At 39.3% G+C, this 18,161-nt stretch overlaps 1 protein-coding gene across 13 annotated transcripts in view; it reads left to right on the top strand.

Moving 5' to 3' along the window:
• SNTG1 (syntrophin gamma 1) overlaps positions 1-18,161 on the top strand; it is a 525,702-nt gene that overhangs the window by 296,775 nt on the left and 210,766 nt on the right. For all 13 annotated transcript variants that reach the window (XM_073331218.2, XM_073331225.2, XM_073331233.2 and 10 more), the window contains one exon: positions 14,818-14,874. In XM_073331218.2, the coding sequence (XP_073187319.1) occupies positions 14,818-14,874 (57 nt within the window). The remainder of the gene's footprint in view (positions 1-14,817; positions 14,875-18,161) is intronic.

The following is an 18,161-nucleotide window of genomic DNA, read 5'->3' as shown; positions in this document are numbered from 1 at the left end:
CAGGCTTTGGTTGTTCCCTTAATAGCACCACACTGCAGCACTGCCCCTTCACCAGGACAGTTCTGGGTGTATTTATTAAAAGATTTTATCACTTCCAAAATGACTTTCATTAATATGCTGTGACATCTATTACTTATGCTGAACTTGGCATTTTAAATAACTTCATGACATGCATATTTAATATTTTTCATTAAACATGAAGGCTCTCCCTTACAATTGTTGTCTTCTGTCTTTTCAGAAGATTATTGTAAAAGTTAGCAAATGATTTGCTTAATTGATTATCCTGCCCCAGATTAATTGCATAGTTTATATCAATATGCATATGCTATATATCAATGTGGTGATGAGGATTTTCTATTCTCTTGGCAGTGCCACTGTGGGGCTAGACACTTTTGAGCCCTTTACCCTGATTTCGTCTGGGATTAAGACAAGGTACTAAATCAATAGGTTCATTCTAACTAAGGATGATAGACATTTCACAGATTGTTAACTATCCTTTTGTCATAGGCCATTTAAATCATCTTGAATCATGCGCTCTAGTTGTCTAAGCTGATTAAACTGGTCCAGTGGGGCTCCTCTTCTTTTACTTGTCAGATTTTGTTTTGTTTTGTTTAGTTCTTGATGAGTGTTGGGTATTCTTTGCATGTCATTCTAGTTAATATGAATGATCTAAGCCTTTTTAAAAACATGGGTACTATAAATGGATGTGTTCTGGTCTGTTTCCAACACTGAATCATTTATAAAATGTACTATAAAGGAAAAAAATATTTATTGTATGTGAAGAACAATAATACAATTAAACTTTTCAAACCAGTAGACATAGTAGCTTGTGATCCTTTATAAGTACATATTTAAAATTAAATTTAAAATGCATGTTAGGATCAGATTATGCTACCCTTACAAATGGAATAATACCTTCCTTTGGTCCCAACTCAGCAACTTTCTTATTTAGGAAGTCAGTGTAAGCACATTCTTAACTTTAAAGTGAAGAATATGTTTACATGTCTTCCTGTATAGTGACAAACTTCAGCAGGTCTTTAAGTGATTTCCTGAACTTGATCCTCCAGGAACAGTACCATAGAAATCAATGGGACTAGCTGTGCATTGAGTTACTACCTCATATGAGTGAGTGGCTATTAGAAAGTAGGCCTTAATTAAGTCCGTTTAATGTTTATTGCAGAAGAGGTTTTAATTTCAAAGTGCTAGGGAGATATGAAGGAACCCTGTACCTTCTCTTGTTGTGTAAGGTTTCGAATATGTGGCTAAAACAAAATTTATTTTTAAAAATCAACTGAATGGGAATAAAGTAGCACTAATCTTTCAAGAGAAGTTTTCCTGTCCTCTAGCACCCTGTACTAAATGTATTAGTGTTAGGTAAGAAAGTTTTGTGAAACTCAAAGGGCAGAGGGTGGTAGCTTCACTAACCTAACTGACTCTCCTAGCCAATAGTTTTTTCTAGTGGTACTCATGGTTACCTGGGGTGAGAAAAATATAAAACTACGATTGATGATTATTAGGTAAGCTACATCCAGAAAAAAAAATGCTTTTCACAGTACTGGACTATCACAAAATGTCAGTTTATGATGTGGAACAGCATTGCAATCTTAAAAATAAGGAGAAGTACTTGCAGTTGGTAGAAACTTCCATGACTGCTGAAGACCGTGTCTGAGTAATAATCAGGATAATTACTCCTTTTTATTAAAAAACCCAACCAAATAAAAACTAAACAATATAAAACAAACAAACCCTCAGTTATGTCATACTATTTATGTAAGCATAAGAGTCATTCTTTGCTAGCAGATTGCTAGAATGGCAATGAACTTAAACTTGCAAGAGACTGTCTACTTGCTGTTCAAAGAAAAAGAAAAAAAAAAGAAAAGGCAAAATATTGCACCGATGGTACAAGACCCAGGCCTCTTAAGATCAGCTCTTAAGTCCAAAGTCCAATCTATTCAGGCATGCAGATGGATAACCTGCTTTAAGATAAATTGTAATAAATTGTTCTCCTTAACCACTGAGTATAGGACCAGAAGTAATGGGCTTAAACTGCAACAAAGGAGATTTAGGTTGGACATTAGAAATAACTTCCTAACTGTAACAGTAATTAAGCACTGAAAGAAATTACCTAGGGAAGTTGTGCAATCTCCATCACTGGAGGTTTTCAAGAATAGGTTACACTAATGCCTCTCAGGAATGGTCTAGATAATACTTCTAATACCCCTCATTGTGGGGGACTGGACTAGATAACTGTAGTGAGGCAGAGTGGTCTCTCTTTGGACTCTCCATGGTACATGGAGCCAAACTCACCTCACCTCACCCCCTCGCCGGAAGTACCAAAGTATAGAGGAAGGGCCCTGCAGCTCAGTTGAGGTTTCACCAGAGGAGGAGGCAGATGTCTCTTATAGGGAGCCGAGCCTTCTATGGGACTCTGAACCAGCAGCTGAGCAGATAGTGCCCTACTAAGTGAAGAGACAAAGGACCCCCAGAAGTGGCAGCCAACCAGCTCAACATGGTGAGACAGAGCCCCAGCTTGACAGAGCAACTCCAGCTAAGTGGGGTAGAAAGCAACTTGTGCTGCTGGAAAGCGAGGCAGCAGATTTTGGTTTCCCCACCAATCCAGTGGTGGAACCCCCTGCCACTAACAAGAACCTGGGCTGGGACCCAGTGGAGTAGGGTGGGCCCAGGTTCCCCCTACCCCCTTTTCCATTTCCCCACATCTGGGGATAGGCAACACACTCACTCTAGGCCTGAAGACCTGTGCCTTGATTGTTGTTTGCCCCACCCAGGACTCTGTGGGCTTTAGACTGTTGATTGCTGTCTGACTTAGCCAGCAGGCGCTAGGCTAAAGACTGCTTATTGCTCTACCCTGCCTGGGGGCCAGAACTCCAGACTGTTAAATGTTGTTTGCCACAGCCAGGAGGCTGCTAGCTATAGACTGCTTGTTGCTTGACCCAGCCAACAGGGCCCGAGCCCACCTACTGTTGCCTGATGCAGTGAGATAAAGTGCTTTTCCTCCCAACTTGAGAGTGAGGGACTACTATAGTAACCTATCAAGATCCCTTCCAGTTCTACATTTCTATGATTCTATAAGATGGCTGTACTGAGAGTGGATACATTGAGGGCCAAGGGAGAAAATAAGAAAAAAAGTAAAACCCCTTGATACAGTTTGTATTTGTTATAAATCATGGCTGTGCATCCATAGAATTATGATTTAGGTTTTATGAATTTTAGAATTCCAAGACCAACATTGTTAAGTTAAGCAAATGAAAATTCATAACATCCCAACACTTCAGTAGCACATCTGAAATTACAATAAAAGAGCTATAAAGCATAATTGTAACCGGAGTGGTCTGTTCTCATTAAGGATGGTAGAGCCAAGGGGCTAGCCAACCCTTAGTTCATGGCATGGTCCTTTAAGGTTTGGGGAGTTCTGATGTATGCAAAGGCCTAGGAAATGGCAGAGGCAGATACTGGTAAAGAGGAAGTAGTCTTGGAAAATATTTAGTGTTTGAGGGAGAAATCCTGTTACTGTCCCTTTAGGGCCCAGGATTAGCACAGGATGGGGCAAGGCTCCCCTCTCTCCCAGTCAACTGTGACGAGCCCTGAGAAGGAGGACAAGATAAATGTGGGAAACTGAGCCAACATGTGGAGAAGCTAGCTGAGATCTGTAGCTGGCCTGAAGTACAACCCAGCTCCTGGAGAAGGCCTGGAGACTCCTGAAAGTCAGGTTGGAATCCTACCTGAACCGTTATACACACCCCATAAGAGCTTGGACTTCAAGGGCTAAAGAGGGGCTAAAGTTTGTATTCTAAAAGAGTTAACAAATCTTATACCCCACAAAAGGGGTATCTGTTTGAGGTGTTCAGGTCTGAATAAATGATTGAAAGAACCAAGAGGGAGTAGAGGACAACACATTTCCTGGGCCACAAGAAGGTGTGCTTGATGGTGGCATCCTACAACAACAGTACTTTATGAAAAACACTAATTCACCAAGATGAGGAGCCACCAAGTTCTGTAGCATCGTTCTTGTTGTTTCTGTAATAGATGTTGTTGAATTACTAATTCTTACCGTGAAGGAGTTTTTTGCTGAAGTGCATCCCCATGCCAGTCCAGAAAATCAACAATATGAAAACCGAGTACTCTAAAACAATGGATGTTTTAAAGTATTTCTTCTTTTTTGGTAAGACTGCTATGAAAACAGTGTGTTCAGGCTGACAAAGTATTGCTATAATTCCGCAATACGAGACATTGATTACTGGTATTCTGTAGTGCTTTTCTGAAGTTCTGGGGTTCACTGAAAAGTCCTAGGGTAGTCTGAAATGGTAGTTCTTGGACTTATCCTAATTGTTAAATTATCACAGTAAGTATTACTGGTGGCTGTTAGTGATTTTCTTAGATTTAGTGGCAGAGTTACTGCTTTAAAATCCAAAGGGCATCTGTTCAAATACCACCAGAGTTCAAATTCTTTCCACAATTATAAAGCACAGGTGACTGATTCAGTCTGACTGGTCTGATTCTGTGTTGTTGCATAGTAAGCTATAATTAAATATCGGTAGGTACATTTTTGCAGCATTCTGTGAATTTTAATTTTGTTTTCCATGAGTATTTGAGTGTGGAAGCTTAAAAATTATGTATGTATCAATTATGTACATATGTATGTAGCCCAGTGAGCTAGTTTGCCTTTGCATTATATTCTGCTTTGCATTATATTCAGCAGTAATGCAAGAAACCTACAGGCCTGTATCCTATAATATGTTAGCTTCAGCAAGTTAGCATGAGGCTTGAGGCCTATGAACTTTGAACAGATAAACTTTGCACAGATAAATGGCCCAACAGAAAACCCCAAGTATTTGGGGAGCTGAAAATAGAGTTTAAGGGGAAGTTCTGACCACAGCTACATGAGTCCTGGCAACAAACTGATGTACATACCAGGTACATGAGATGCATCTAAGGCTACCTTGCTTGCTTGCCTAAATATCTTTTCTTATACATTTATTATTTTCTTATGGGTTTGTTTATTTGTTTTATTATAATAGGTTTATAGGTTTATATTATAATATATTTTGGCTGTAACACAAGGGACCTGTTGGCCACATCCTGTATGTTGAGGTAAGGCAAAATTAGCATACATATGTTTGGGAGCTTTCACCTGGATAGATAGTGATGAGCTAAAGCATAAGGTCCATATATGGCTGCAACCTTTAACATAGAGGATGCATTAAAGCAGGTTGGCATAGGGGCTTTCCTCAGTTAATACCCTTTTAAACTGAACAGATACACCACAACTTGGAGATTGCAAAGAACCAAAATAACCAGTTAGGACAGAAATAACAAATGTGATACCTGACCACAAAAGAGCCCTGGTAATGAACAGACGTATATGATAATAAGTTGAGATCACTGACCTATAGGAAAAAGACACTCCAACATTAGTAAGGTGAGGAAATACAAATAAGGAAACAGAGGAAAAATCCCCTACTGAATATGCATCAAACATAGAGGCATCAGTGTATTATAAAAGTGGCATCACAGCCTGGGGGCAGTAGGAGAGTGAGATGTAGTCCTTGGGAGGTACCAGAATGATGGTCATTGGTGATGATGGGGAAGGTGATGGTGATGAGGAAGATAATGGCTAACACTTCAGGTTGTTCTACAGGGGATGGTGTGATTATATGGATGTGTAGATGTACATTCTGTAGTATCTCAATTTACCTTACTGAGTTGGGGTGTTTGTGACTATGCTAAATGTATGAATAAGCTATATTTGTAAATATAAAATAGTTCCTATTTTGTGAGTGTTGCAACTGTCCACACTGGGGTTCCCAACTATATAATAATTTGAATAATACTGGACCTGATTGTGGGACAAGAACATGTCGACCATCAAAGTGATAACTGGGGATTCTTAAATAATCAATATAATGAATACATAATCTAAAGATTGAGCACCAGATATTTAAATTTAAGTCAAATTCAGTTACAAGAATGGTAAAAAGGAAACATTAGAGAAAGGTAAACACAAGTGAAGCAAATTTGTTCAAATTTTTTAACATATTTTTTTCTTAATATTAGCTTAGTTCTGAAGAATAATACAGCTTAGTGCCAGTGAAAGCTGCCTTAACCCTGAACAAAAAGGTAGTTCATCTTTGTTTTCTCGACTGAAACTGACAACAAAGATGCCAGTTGTGATGGTGATTTTTGTAATGTGGATACCTGTCAACTAGGAAGAGGACTGAGACTTCCAACTCTTTTCACAAAAGCCACCAAAAAGCCATCAGATAGTGGTAACTTTGGTTCACTTCCAGCTTGGACAGCTTTTAATGAATGACACAGAACTGACTGATCTAAACAACTATTATCTAGAGACAGTCCAATCCCCTCTATTTTTCTGCATCTATTGAAAAATGTGACTCATTATAACAGTGTATTGGAACTGCTATTTAGTAGGCCAAATCTGAGAGATCAAAATACCCTGCCTGTTCTCATAGAGATTGGGTCTTTTCTTTTATCAGACAGTCTAATGACAAAAAGCAACACAAAACTTCTCAAAAGCCAAAGCATCATTAATTAGTATAGTGTGTGAAAAGTTTTCTCAGTGAGCATCTGGTATTGAGGGGCAGAGTGACTTTGTGTTTTTTCTTTCCTTTGTTTGTTTTGTTTTTAAAAAACTAAGTACTGTTTGTGAAAGAAACTGGATTGACAGTTTCAACATTTTGGGATGTATACGTAGGAGGATTGCCAGCAGATCAAGGGACGTGATCATTCCCCTCTATTCAGCATTGGTAAGGCCTCATCTGGAGTACTGTGTCCAGTTTTGGGCCCCACACAACAAGAAGGATGTGGAAAAATTGGAAAGAGTCCAGTGGAGGGAAACAAAAATGATTAGGGGGCTGGAGCACATGACTTATGAGGAGAGGCTGAGGGAACTGGGATTATTTAGTCTGCAGAAGAGAAGAATGAGGGGGGATTTGATAGCCGCTTTCAACTACCTGAAAAGGGGTTCCAAAGAGGATGGATCTAGACTGTTCTCTGTGGTAGCAGATGACAGAACAAGGAGTAATGGTCTCAAGTTGCAGTGGAGGAAGTTTAGGTTGGATATTAGGAAAAACTTTTTCTCTAGGAGGGTGGTGAACCACTGGAATGCGTTACCTAGGGAGGTGGTGGAATCTCCTTCCTTAGTGGTTTTTAAGGTCAGGCTTGACAAAGCCCTGGCTGGGATGATTTAGTTGGGGATTGGTCCAGCTTTGAGCAGGGGGTTGGACTAGATGACCTCCTGAGGTCCCTTCCAACCCTGATATTCTGTGATTCTGTGACAGCACTGGAGCGATGTGTGCCTTTTTAAAGGAACTCTGAAAAACTGAGATGAGCAATTCTAGCTAAGGGCCTATGCTGTAGTAATGGCAATTATTTTTTGATGTGAGAACAAGCAGAGGGCTGAATGATCAGGTCCACGCTGGCCAATTTGCACTAATTATACAGCACATTAAGTAGTCTAGCCAATCACTCTCCTTACTCAATGTAAGTGTGGAGGAGCTGGAAGCTCCACTATGCCCAAGCCTCCACTGGTATAACAGGGGCCATCTGTCCCACAGAGTCCACTCTCAGACCCTTGCCGCTTAACCTGCCTCCATGTTGTGTGAGTTGAGCAGAGATGATGAGACAAACTGGCAGCATCACAAAATGGAAGTAGCTGGCAGATCTGAGCACTGCTTTTGGTCATAATCCAATGGTATAACTATGTATTTAATTTTAAAATATCACAAGTTACTTGTGCCCAAGATGTTCTCAGAGTAATTGTGAAGTTTAGAGTTTATGGGGACAGTGATTCTTCAGGTCGAGGAATCCAAATACATGCAAGCAAAAACAGGACAAAAATTCAAAATGAGAACATTTAAAAATGTTCCTTTTGAAGCATCTAGTAAATATTTCACTAAACAGACAACATGAACATTCAATTCTTGTGTAAAATTGTAGTGCTAGTAATGATAGGCAATAAATCCACTGAAGTATGAACACAGAGGATTTTAACTTCAAATGCCAATTCAGCTTTGGCTCTGCTGCTGTTGTCAACAGGTCCATTATATTTGTTTTGTTGTATTCTTACAGTATGTGTGATATACTTTTTCTTCTTTTTAGTTATCTTTTTCTGTATTATTGCCATGAACCCATTTTTTTCTTCTTCAAATCCATTATCTTTTCCCCACATTCTTGTTTTTTCCTTCTCTTCCATGCACTCTTATTCACCACCCTTCCACGTCTATACACATTCACTATGAAGCTAACCCTCGTCTTCATTGTGAACATAAGGGAAATAACACTTAAGGGTGTGTATTGTATTCAATCATGTAGGGAGAATAACATTTCCACCATAATCACCAGTGTCCCAATTTGAAAGCATCATTCTTGTATCTTAACATGAAAGATATGAGAATTGGAGAATCAGTTATATAAAGAGCTCTGGAATATTGTGGTTCTTCAGTCCAAGTGAAATTCAAACAGTACCTTATAGGCAAATTAACAGAACACACTAGATTTACTGGCTCACCCTTGCAGGAGTTTAATACCCAGAAAATGTTACTGTGACAAAATTCCTGCTGTACCTTGGTGGCTCTTGCGCTTATTGGCGGATTTGCTCAACTTGGAGCTTCACGGCAGCCCTCAGCTTGGCCGTTTTTCTGAACCCACAGTCCAGGTCGACTCCTCCTGTGTCTGACCAGGAGTTGGGAGCATTTGGGGGAAACCTGGGCCCACCCTCTACTCCGGGTTCCAGCCCAGGGCCCTGTGGAATGCAGCTGTCTAGAGTGCCTCCTGGAACAGCTGTGAGACAGCTACAACTCCCCGGGCTACTTTCCCCATGGCCTCCTCCCAACACCTTCTTTATCCTCATCATAGGACCTTCCTCCTGGTGTGTGATAATGCTTATACACCTCAGTCCTCCAACAGTCCACGTTCTCACTCTCAGCTCCTAGTGCCTCTTGCTCCCAGCTCCTCATACGCACACCAGAAACTGAAGTGAGCGCCTTTTTAAAACCCAGGTGCCCTGATTATCCTGCCTTAATTGATTCTAGCAGCTTCTTGATTGGCTGCAGGTGTTCTAATCAGCCTGTCTTAATTGTCTCCAGAAGGTTCCTGATTGTTCTGGAACCTTCCCTGTTACCTTATCCAGGGAAAAGGGACCTACTTAGCCTGGGGCTAATATATCTGCCTTCTATTACTCTCCTATAGCCATCTGGCCCGACTGTGTCACAGTTACTAATTAATAATTACTATTGAGAACCAGCTAACTGCTGTCTTAATTCTTTTCCCAGAGTTTGTTCCCCACATCAGTTACAGATTCATGTGAATTCTCTTATATCAAGTACATACATAATTATTAATATTAGAGAACAAGAGAAGATTTGATAATTTATTTTATTAACTAATAGTAAATGTAATCATTAGTATAGGAATATATTTCATTTCAATGTTTGAATATTCCACACTTCAGTTACCCAATATTCAATTTGTTTAACATCTGTAAGTTGCCAACTGAGACTGTCTGCCATGCAAAATATAATCTTTTTTTACTTACCTGGTGCGCTCATTTCACTTTCCACTCTGGCTTGTCTATTTTATTCATGTGTTGCATCTTTTCATAACCCTAGACTATAGGTACTCTTGTTTGTACAATACCTAGCAGACTGGGTCCCTGGTCCTAATTAGAGCCCTTAAATACTACTCTAATAAAATAATAATTCAGTTTCAATAAGCTATGTGGGCAATATTTTCAAAAGTGACTGATAATGTGGTGTTGGTGCCTCAATTTTTGGCTGCCCATCGTGAGACACCTCTAAAGGGAATTAAGTTTTTAGAGGGTTGGTGGTCAGTACTTTCTGAACATCAGGCTCCATTAAAGTGTCTCAGTCTGGGTACCCAAAATCACTAATCATTTTTGAAAATCTTGAGTTGCTAGGACTGCTTCACAGGCAGACATTTAAACAACATGTGAATCTCTTATGCTTGTTGTGACGGAGTCTCCTTTCCATGGGTAAACTCAGTTCTACAAGTTTACAAAGAGTATTGTTCAAATATCAGACTTAGCTCTCATAGGTTTTCTTAGACCTGTGAAACTTTCATGACACATTAATCTGTGATGAATAACTAAAAATTATAATGTTTCTTGCTTCAACATTATATGTTTCTAGTATAGGTGTCTGTCTGACTTATGGATAAACATGAGCTCCTTTCTTGTGGTTTCTGCAATCTTCATCTTGCCCACAAATTCACCTTGTTGCCTTGGATACTGCATTCTGGCTGTTCTTCACTAAATGATACCTATCTGAGAGAGGTAGGCAGGGTATAATATAGAACAGCCTCCAGATGTAGAACTAGCCTGAGAATGGGGAAGCCAGAAGCCACTGCTTTGCAGCCTCCCAACTCTGTTGTGCCCAGCAATTACTGCATGTAGCACACAGTGTAGACCATTATACGCATTCACTCTAAGTTACTTGTAAATAGCATTGGTTTAATTTGGGGTGGGGGGGGCTGAATTTCTACTACAATTTCCTCTTTCTCGTTCTGCACTTACTTACATTTTACTGTGGGCCTACATACTCCTTTGATACTTTTGCTTTCTCCCGTAGGACTAGAATCACTTCTATGAAGCTACTCCTGTTTATGCTACTGGAGGATCTGGCCCTTAATTGTTAGCTTGTCAGCCTTACTGTCAGCCCTAAGAGGCATCCACAAAATACATCTATACTTTTAAATTCATATGCATAACTTAAGGCTTTAGTAGCTCAGTAACCACATGTTATGATAATCTTCTATTTTGGAAACCTTAGTGTGCAGGACAAATTGCAAGTTAGAACCAGAAAGAAAACTAAACAGAATTACACCAAACAAAGAAATAAAAACAAATGCAAAAAACAGCCTCTTTTGGGTTACTCTGTGTTTTATACTACTCAGTCCATGAAAAACTACTAGCTATTCATACCAGTCCTTCCAAAATTTTCCATTAATTCTCCTGATTTAAATAACTTTCAGTTTGCAAACAAGTCAACCTTAATTTCACTCAAAACATATCTCCCTTAACAACCAAATTTATGAAGTGTCGTAGCTGTGTTGGTCCCAGGATATTAGAAAGAAGGTGGGTGAGGCAATATCTTTTATTAGTCCAATATTTTATTATTTATTGGACCAATAAAAGATATTATCTCACCCATCTTGTCTCTCTGAGCAGTCCACGCCCAGATCTTGAAACAAAAGTTCATTCAAGAATCCCGCATGCATCGGGTTCTTCTTAACATGACCCCAGTTACATGATTTTAGTTTTTTTTCCCCAAAGTTTAGCGTTCTAGTCCATTGGTCTTAAATCTGTAACAGTCAGTTTCAGAGGTAGGCAAACTCACTTGGTCTGATTGGTATAACAGGGCCTTTTGCCCTAGACAATACTGGAAAAAAACACAAGACACTGGGAATATGGTTTAACTAGGCTGTAACTTTATTAAGTAGCTTATCGGGGAACTATCCACCAATTACTCATCCAGTATAGGTCATTCTTTCTTTGCAATCCATGCTATCTGGTGGGGCCTGCCATCAACCCCCTGATCCTCATGCTACATCTGGTCCCTGCGCTATTTCAGTGCAGCGTATTAGCCTCCTTTGGGTGCAGTGGATCCAATAAGCTTAGGCTGTACTTTCTCTCCAACCCATCAGCCACAGAGCCCATCTCCTCCCCTTTTCAAGACACAAAGAGGGGTGGGGATTTACAGTCCTTAAAGGGCCAAGACACAAAGAGGGGTGGGGATTTACAGTCCTTAAAGGGCCAGAATTTTTCTTTCCCCTACTGGTCTACACACACCTCTAAAGCTCAGGAGGGTTGTGGGAAGCATTTGCAAAAGATATCCATCCCAATTTTGCAGACTGAAGAGGTTTGGCTAGGTTTCTGATAAAAACCATTCAAATATTCAGATTCTTGGTCAAATCAAATCAGCTTGAAATCTTTTGATATTTGCCTGCCCCTAATCTTAAATTTGTTTTTTGTATAGATCTTGCTTTCGCTTCCATTTATTTATTTTTACAGAATTTTGTCTATCTGTGTTGGAAAAAAAGGTGTTTTTAAAGTGTTCTTCTCCTGATAAACATTAAGGACTGTCTTCAGAAGAAAATATGTCCAGTTTCCTATCAGATGCCTGTGTGAGGTCATACAAGTCCCCAAATACTGTTTTGTTTTTCCTGTTTTGGTTTGGTTTGGGTTTTTTTGTGGCTTTAGTGACCCTGCACAAGCTTATATAATGAGGAAGCCAGAAAGAGCTTTCAATGATTTTAACACTAAGAAGGTGGACAAAACGAGTCACAAATATTTTGGAGAACAGTTTTTCTATTAGGCTTCTTAAAGGTGTAGTAGAGTTCATTTAAAATAATACAAAATACTGCCTTTTAAGAATTTATTCTGCATAGAACCACCATTTACCTTAGACCACTAGTTCACTAAGAACAAACTTCCTACAACAGAAAAGATTTCTGATGGGTGAACATTGCAAATTAGCAGTTTTAGGAGGTAGATTTGTTGATTTCCTCAGTTATACGTACTCCATCCTCCATTTATTATAAGCAAATAATCTCTTATTTGCCATTTCCATTTATGAATGGCAGTTTTATGGGCTGGAGTTTTTATTTTAACTTCGAGGAGTGGAACCAAGTGGTGTGAATTTGTTTGTAATATATATATATATATTAATTTTGTAACGTAATTTAGGCTTTGTACACTTTTATATAAAAACATTTAGAAGAGATTTTCAACCAGGCCTCTGTGCATGTGACAACTGCATAGTTACAAAAACTAGAAACAGACTGTGTTCTTTAACATCTGCTGACTCTGGTGATTGATAGGAAAGGAAGTGGGGGACAACAGAGATACCACAATTGATACAACCTGATATACATGTGAGTAATCTCACTGGATGAGCAGTAATGCCCAACAGATCACACAAATGGAAAAGCTAAAGATGAGGAGTTCTGGCCCAGATTAGTTTTTGTTTCTATGTTATCCTTATCAGGTATCACTATAATATCTTGGTGTCCAAAGGCTTTTTGTGAGAGCAGTTTGCTGGCCTAAATGAAGTAAGTTTGTGGTCTCAGCCCAGTTCCTAGTGTACGTGTATTGGCATCATAAAAATTACATCCTAGTGAGAACTAATTGACACCCAAGAAGGCAAACTGGGTAGAGAGGCCAAAGAATTAATGGGTTTGGATAGCGAATTATTCCTTCATCCCTAGAGTTGCTACCTAACCAGGAGAAAGTCACAATTATAGGGCAGGGTAGGCAAGTGTGTTTATGCTGTACCTGGTAGTGACTAAATACAGGGGTATAGTCTTCAGGCTTGCAATCCAGCATATATCACCGGAACATTTTAAAAAGTGTAAACAAAATTAAATAGCCTTTACCCAGAGATGACAAAGCCCTGGCTGGGATGATTTCGCTGGGGTTGGTCCTGCTTTGAGCAGGGGTTTGGACTAGATGACCTCCTGAGGTCTCTTCCAACCCTAATCTTCTGTGATTCTATGATTTTATGATTAACTGATGTTAACACGTTGGAAATGAGAACTTACTGTGTCAAGTATTAGAAAGATGAGGTGAGTGAGGTAATATCTTTTTGTTGAATTATATGTAAAGTATTAACATGCAGGATTCAATCCATCCCTGCTGTCTCCCCATCCAATACAATGGATTTGCTCATGACTGTTCTTTCTATACTTACATCATTCACTTTGATCACAAATAGAGAATGTACGTGGCATATGTATTTTCCCCGACACCCTAAATTCAGTAAGTCCAAATTCTCAATGATTTCAGTGTGTTGACCTTACCTCACACATCATTCCCTGCCTTCATCTGTCCACCTGTGGGGAAGGAAGAAAAGCAGAGGCTCTACAGAAGGCTCTACAGAAGGCTCATGAAGCGTTGCCCTATGTCTCTTTACACCCTTGCATGGGCACAGAAACAAGCCTGTAGTTTGGCTCTTTATTTAGGCTATTGCCAGATTATTTGTTCTACAGATTAGGCAGAAAGCTAATAGGAGACCTATTCACTTTGCAGTGTATGTGTCCTAATTTTATATTATATTTATATCAAATAGACACACACACACATAAATACAATAAAATCATAAATACACATATAGATATATACACGCACACATACACAGGAGTATGTGCATGTGTGTACCCCTGTGTGTGTTTATAATTAGATGTGGCTTTTGAGCTGTGAATTTTATACACTCATAGATGTAAAGGCATCAAAAGTTGTGTGTACATATATATATGCATCTCTGTGAATGGTATATGTGTACAAGTGAAATATAATGGTCAAAATTATGTAAAGTAGCTAATATTAAATGTTATCCCAGAATGAAGATGGGCAGACGAGCCTATAAAATATTTCGTACTTGTCTTTTTGTAATTATACATAAGCAAGACTAATGTATAAGTCTGCAGTATATAAGCTCTATACATTGAGTTTTAAGAAAGCAGAATGCAGGGAAAATGTTGATGTTATGTTATAAATATTGATTCACCTGTTACTCAGGCAAGATTATTTCAGTCATTGCTGTTCATTCAACAGTATCATAAAAATGAACAAATGAGTTTTAGATTGGGACAAGAACTCCATATTTTCTCTTCTTGTTTCACCTGCAGCATGAGTTTCTTGGGATTTGACAGTTTATTATGACAAGACAGGATGATGTGGGGGATGTAAACTATTCATAGAAGAATTAATGTAGATATTGTGGCAGGAAATATTAAAACTAACTGAACTTGATTTAACTTTTTCAGGAAAGAACGGTAACAATTAGAAGACAAACTGTAGGAGGATTTGGATTAAGTATAAAGGTAGTATGCTTTTTTTGTTTGTTTTATTTTTCCACAGGTTGCACAAAACATGTTTTTGTCTTCTAGTTAATGTATTTTAATGAAGGCAAACTGTATTTCACAGTACATGAAACAATAGCACAAACAAATTCTAAAAGGGTTAGTTAAAATATATATTTACTATCACAATAGGCAATCAGTGGAAACATTGCCTGGTGGAATGGAATGGATGGAGGTCACATCCCCTTAAGATTGAGGATGCGGGTCTCTCTAATAAGATTTTACATGAAAATGAAACAGGGTATGCAACTGCACCAGACTGTTCTTTTGTTCAAAAATACTCTAATTCAAGTGCTTGTTAATGAATGCTAAATTACAGTGGCAGGCACAGGGAACCACTAATGAGTTCATCATCAATTCTGTTACAAATAATATCACATTAATTCACTTTTAGTCATTAATAAGACTGGAAGTGTTATTGTTTCTTCATATTGTTTATTTTGCTGTAGATGAGACAACAGCAGCAATTTATCGAGCAACTTTATTTTCTTCATTCCTTAGGAAGATTTAAGGGACATTAAAGGCCTGTGTGGGCTCTTTCTTAAAAGAGAGGGAAAGAGTTAAGCATTTTGAATACCTTACTTCAACCTTGAATCACAGTGTAGGTAATATGTCATTAATTTTATCTTTATTCTAAACACAGCACTCTTCAGCTTTAAGATAGCAGTGGAGAAAATCAAATATACTATGTATGAGTGCAAAAGAGCCTTAAGTTATGCATATGAATTTAAGAATATAGACTTATTTTGTGCATGTGTCTTAGGGCTGACATTATGTCCCAGAGAAAGAGAGGAATGTGCCCTTCCTTGTATTGTCATTGATAATAAAATTGCTGAATAGAAATATTAGTTCTTAAAATGTGTCTTGATGCTTTGCTTTTATCTTATTGACCCCGAAGGACCCCCCCACACACATGGAAAACTAATTGCTATTTTGGGCCCAAAACTGCTTATGAACTAAGTCAATGGCAAGCAAGTTGTTCTCCTGAAATGTTGTTATGTGTTGTTGTTTACTCAATAATCATAAAGTACGGCATGTCATTGTCAGGTTACTAATAGGATGAGTGAAATTGTGTTGCTAGTATAAGAAAAAAAACAGTACCTGGGCCTAGAAGTCAGGATTTTTGAGATTTGGAAGGTGAACTTTGTATGAAAACTCACAAAAACAGGTTTTTTTTTTTTTTTTTAAGTATACAGTACTATGAAGTCACTTGTAGAATGCAAAATTTGGGGGTGGATAGGTTGCAATAATCTTATTATTTAAGTAACAGGCAAATAGTAACAAATAAAATAACATTACTGAACATAAGTGAAAGAGTCCTTGGGAAGTACATTATCTCCACTGAAATATGTACATTGCTCTCAAGGAGTTTTCCTGGAGAGTACATGACCATTCTAAACTACTAAATGAAAAGGTTCTACTTTAGAATATCTGGAAAGTTTTGATCTCTAAGCTTGTAAACTCTTTTGGGCAGGGACCATATTGTTGTTGTGTTTGTAAAGTGCTTACCCCCAGTGTGTCCCAAGCCCCTGATTAAGGCCTCAAATTGCTAGTGCAATACAAATAATAAATAAAAATCATATGCCAAGGGAGTTGGAACAAATTGTAGTAAAGTTGCTGAATCATGCATTTAAAATACAAGATTTTTTTTTCAGATTATATAACGTATTATGTTTTATTTGTATCACACAGAGAATGTCAATCAGAATTGACTCTAATACAGGGGTGGGCAAACTTTTTGGCCTGAGGGCAACATCTGGGCGGGGAAATTGCATGCAGGGCCATGAATGTAGGGCTGGGGCAGGGGGGTTGGGTGTGCGGGAGGGAGTGTGGGCTGCAGGGAGGAGTGTTGGGTGCAGGAGGGGGCTCAGGGCAGGGGGTTGGGGTGCAGGAGTGGTGCAGCAGGGGGCTCAGGGCAGGGGATTGGGGCACTTACCTTGCAGCAGCTCTGGTGTGGCAGCGGTACGCAACGGGGCTAAGGCAGGCTCCCTTCCAGCCCTAGGCCTGCACCACTCCCGGAAGTGGCCAGCACCATGTCCCTTTGGCCCCTGGAGTGGGAGGGGGGCACAGGGCTCTGCACGCTGCCCTCGCCTGTGGGTACCTCCCCGAAGTTCCCACTGGCCACAGATTGCCATTCCCAGCCAATGGAAGCTGTGGGGGGCAGTGCCTACTGGTGAGGGCACCACATGGAGCCATCTGCCCCCCCCACCCCCCCGCTCCCGGGGCCACAGGGACGTGGTGCTGGCCACTTCTGGGAGTGGTGAGGGGCCCACAGTGACACGGGGGTGGCAATCCCACAGACCGGATCCAAAGCCCTGACAGGCCGGATACAGCCAGTGTGCCGCAGGTTGCCCACCCCAGCTTTAATATCTGCTAGCTGATGGTCCATAATTTCAGACTAGAAATAGGACCTGTATTTTTAAGATAGGGACATTAACCACTGGAACAATTTACAAAGGAATATAGTGGATTCTTCTTCACTTGAAGTCTTTAGATAAAGATTGCATGGCTGTGTGTTTAAAAAGCTTTTGCTCAACCACAAGAGATGGTCTTGATGCAGAAACTCCAAGGCTGAAGTCTGTATTATGCAGGATATCAGAGTAAGTGACCATAATGGTCCCTTCTGACTTTAAAATCTGTGAACTGCGGCTCTATTATATAACGTAGTTTATAAACATATAGGAAGACAGAGAGTCATAAGATTCTTAGATTAAGAAGACAAGGGTTGTAGAGAGGGTTGGGATAGGGATACAGTCAAATATTATATGCACACATAGCGAGATAATATATATTTTATCTATGTTTGATAATGAATCAAATATCTCCAGGACTATACCAAAATGTTTCTCAACTTGATCTGGGATATTGGTATTCCATACAAAGGTTGCTATCTATCTAGTTATTCTTCTTCCTGTTGGTGGACAATAGTGTTTTTCCATGACTCCCACACTTTTATTAGCCAACAGGTGAGAGTAGGTAGGATTCTTAACTCTTTTTTTTAAAATGTGTGCTTTAGCTCTTCCTGAAATACAGATAGAAATATTGACAACATATCCAAAAATCTTCTATTCGGACCCAACTAAAAGGAAGAAACTTTGGAAATCGTATGAGATCATGTTCTATCCTGTGATTTCCAGGCCTATCCTTGAGCCTTGGACAGCTACTGACCATTTGTGTTTCCCTTCATCTGTGGTACAACACAAAGATCCTTCTAACCACATTGATTCATAGATTTTAATATTTTAAGG

The sequence above is a fragment of the Lepidochelys kempii genome, chromosome 2 (genome assembly GCF_965140285.1).
Source record: "Lepidochelys kempii isolate rLepKem1 chromosome 2, rLepKem1.hap1, whole genome shotgun sequence".
Classification (NCBI taxonomy): Eukaryota; Metazoa; Chordata; order Testudines; family Cheloniidae; genus Lepidochelys; species Lepidochelys kempii.
The sequence above is the reverse complement of the archived record's forward strand: the minus strand, read 5'-3'. Positions and strand labels throughout refer to the sequence as shown.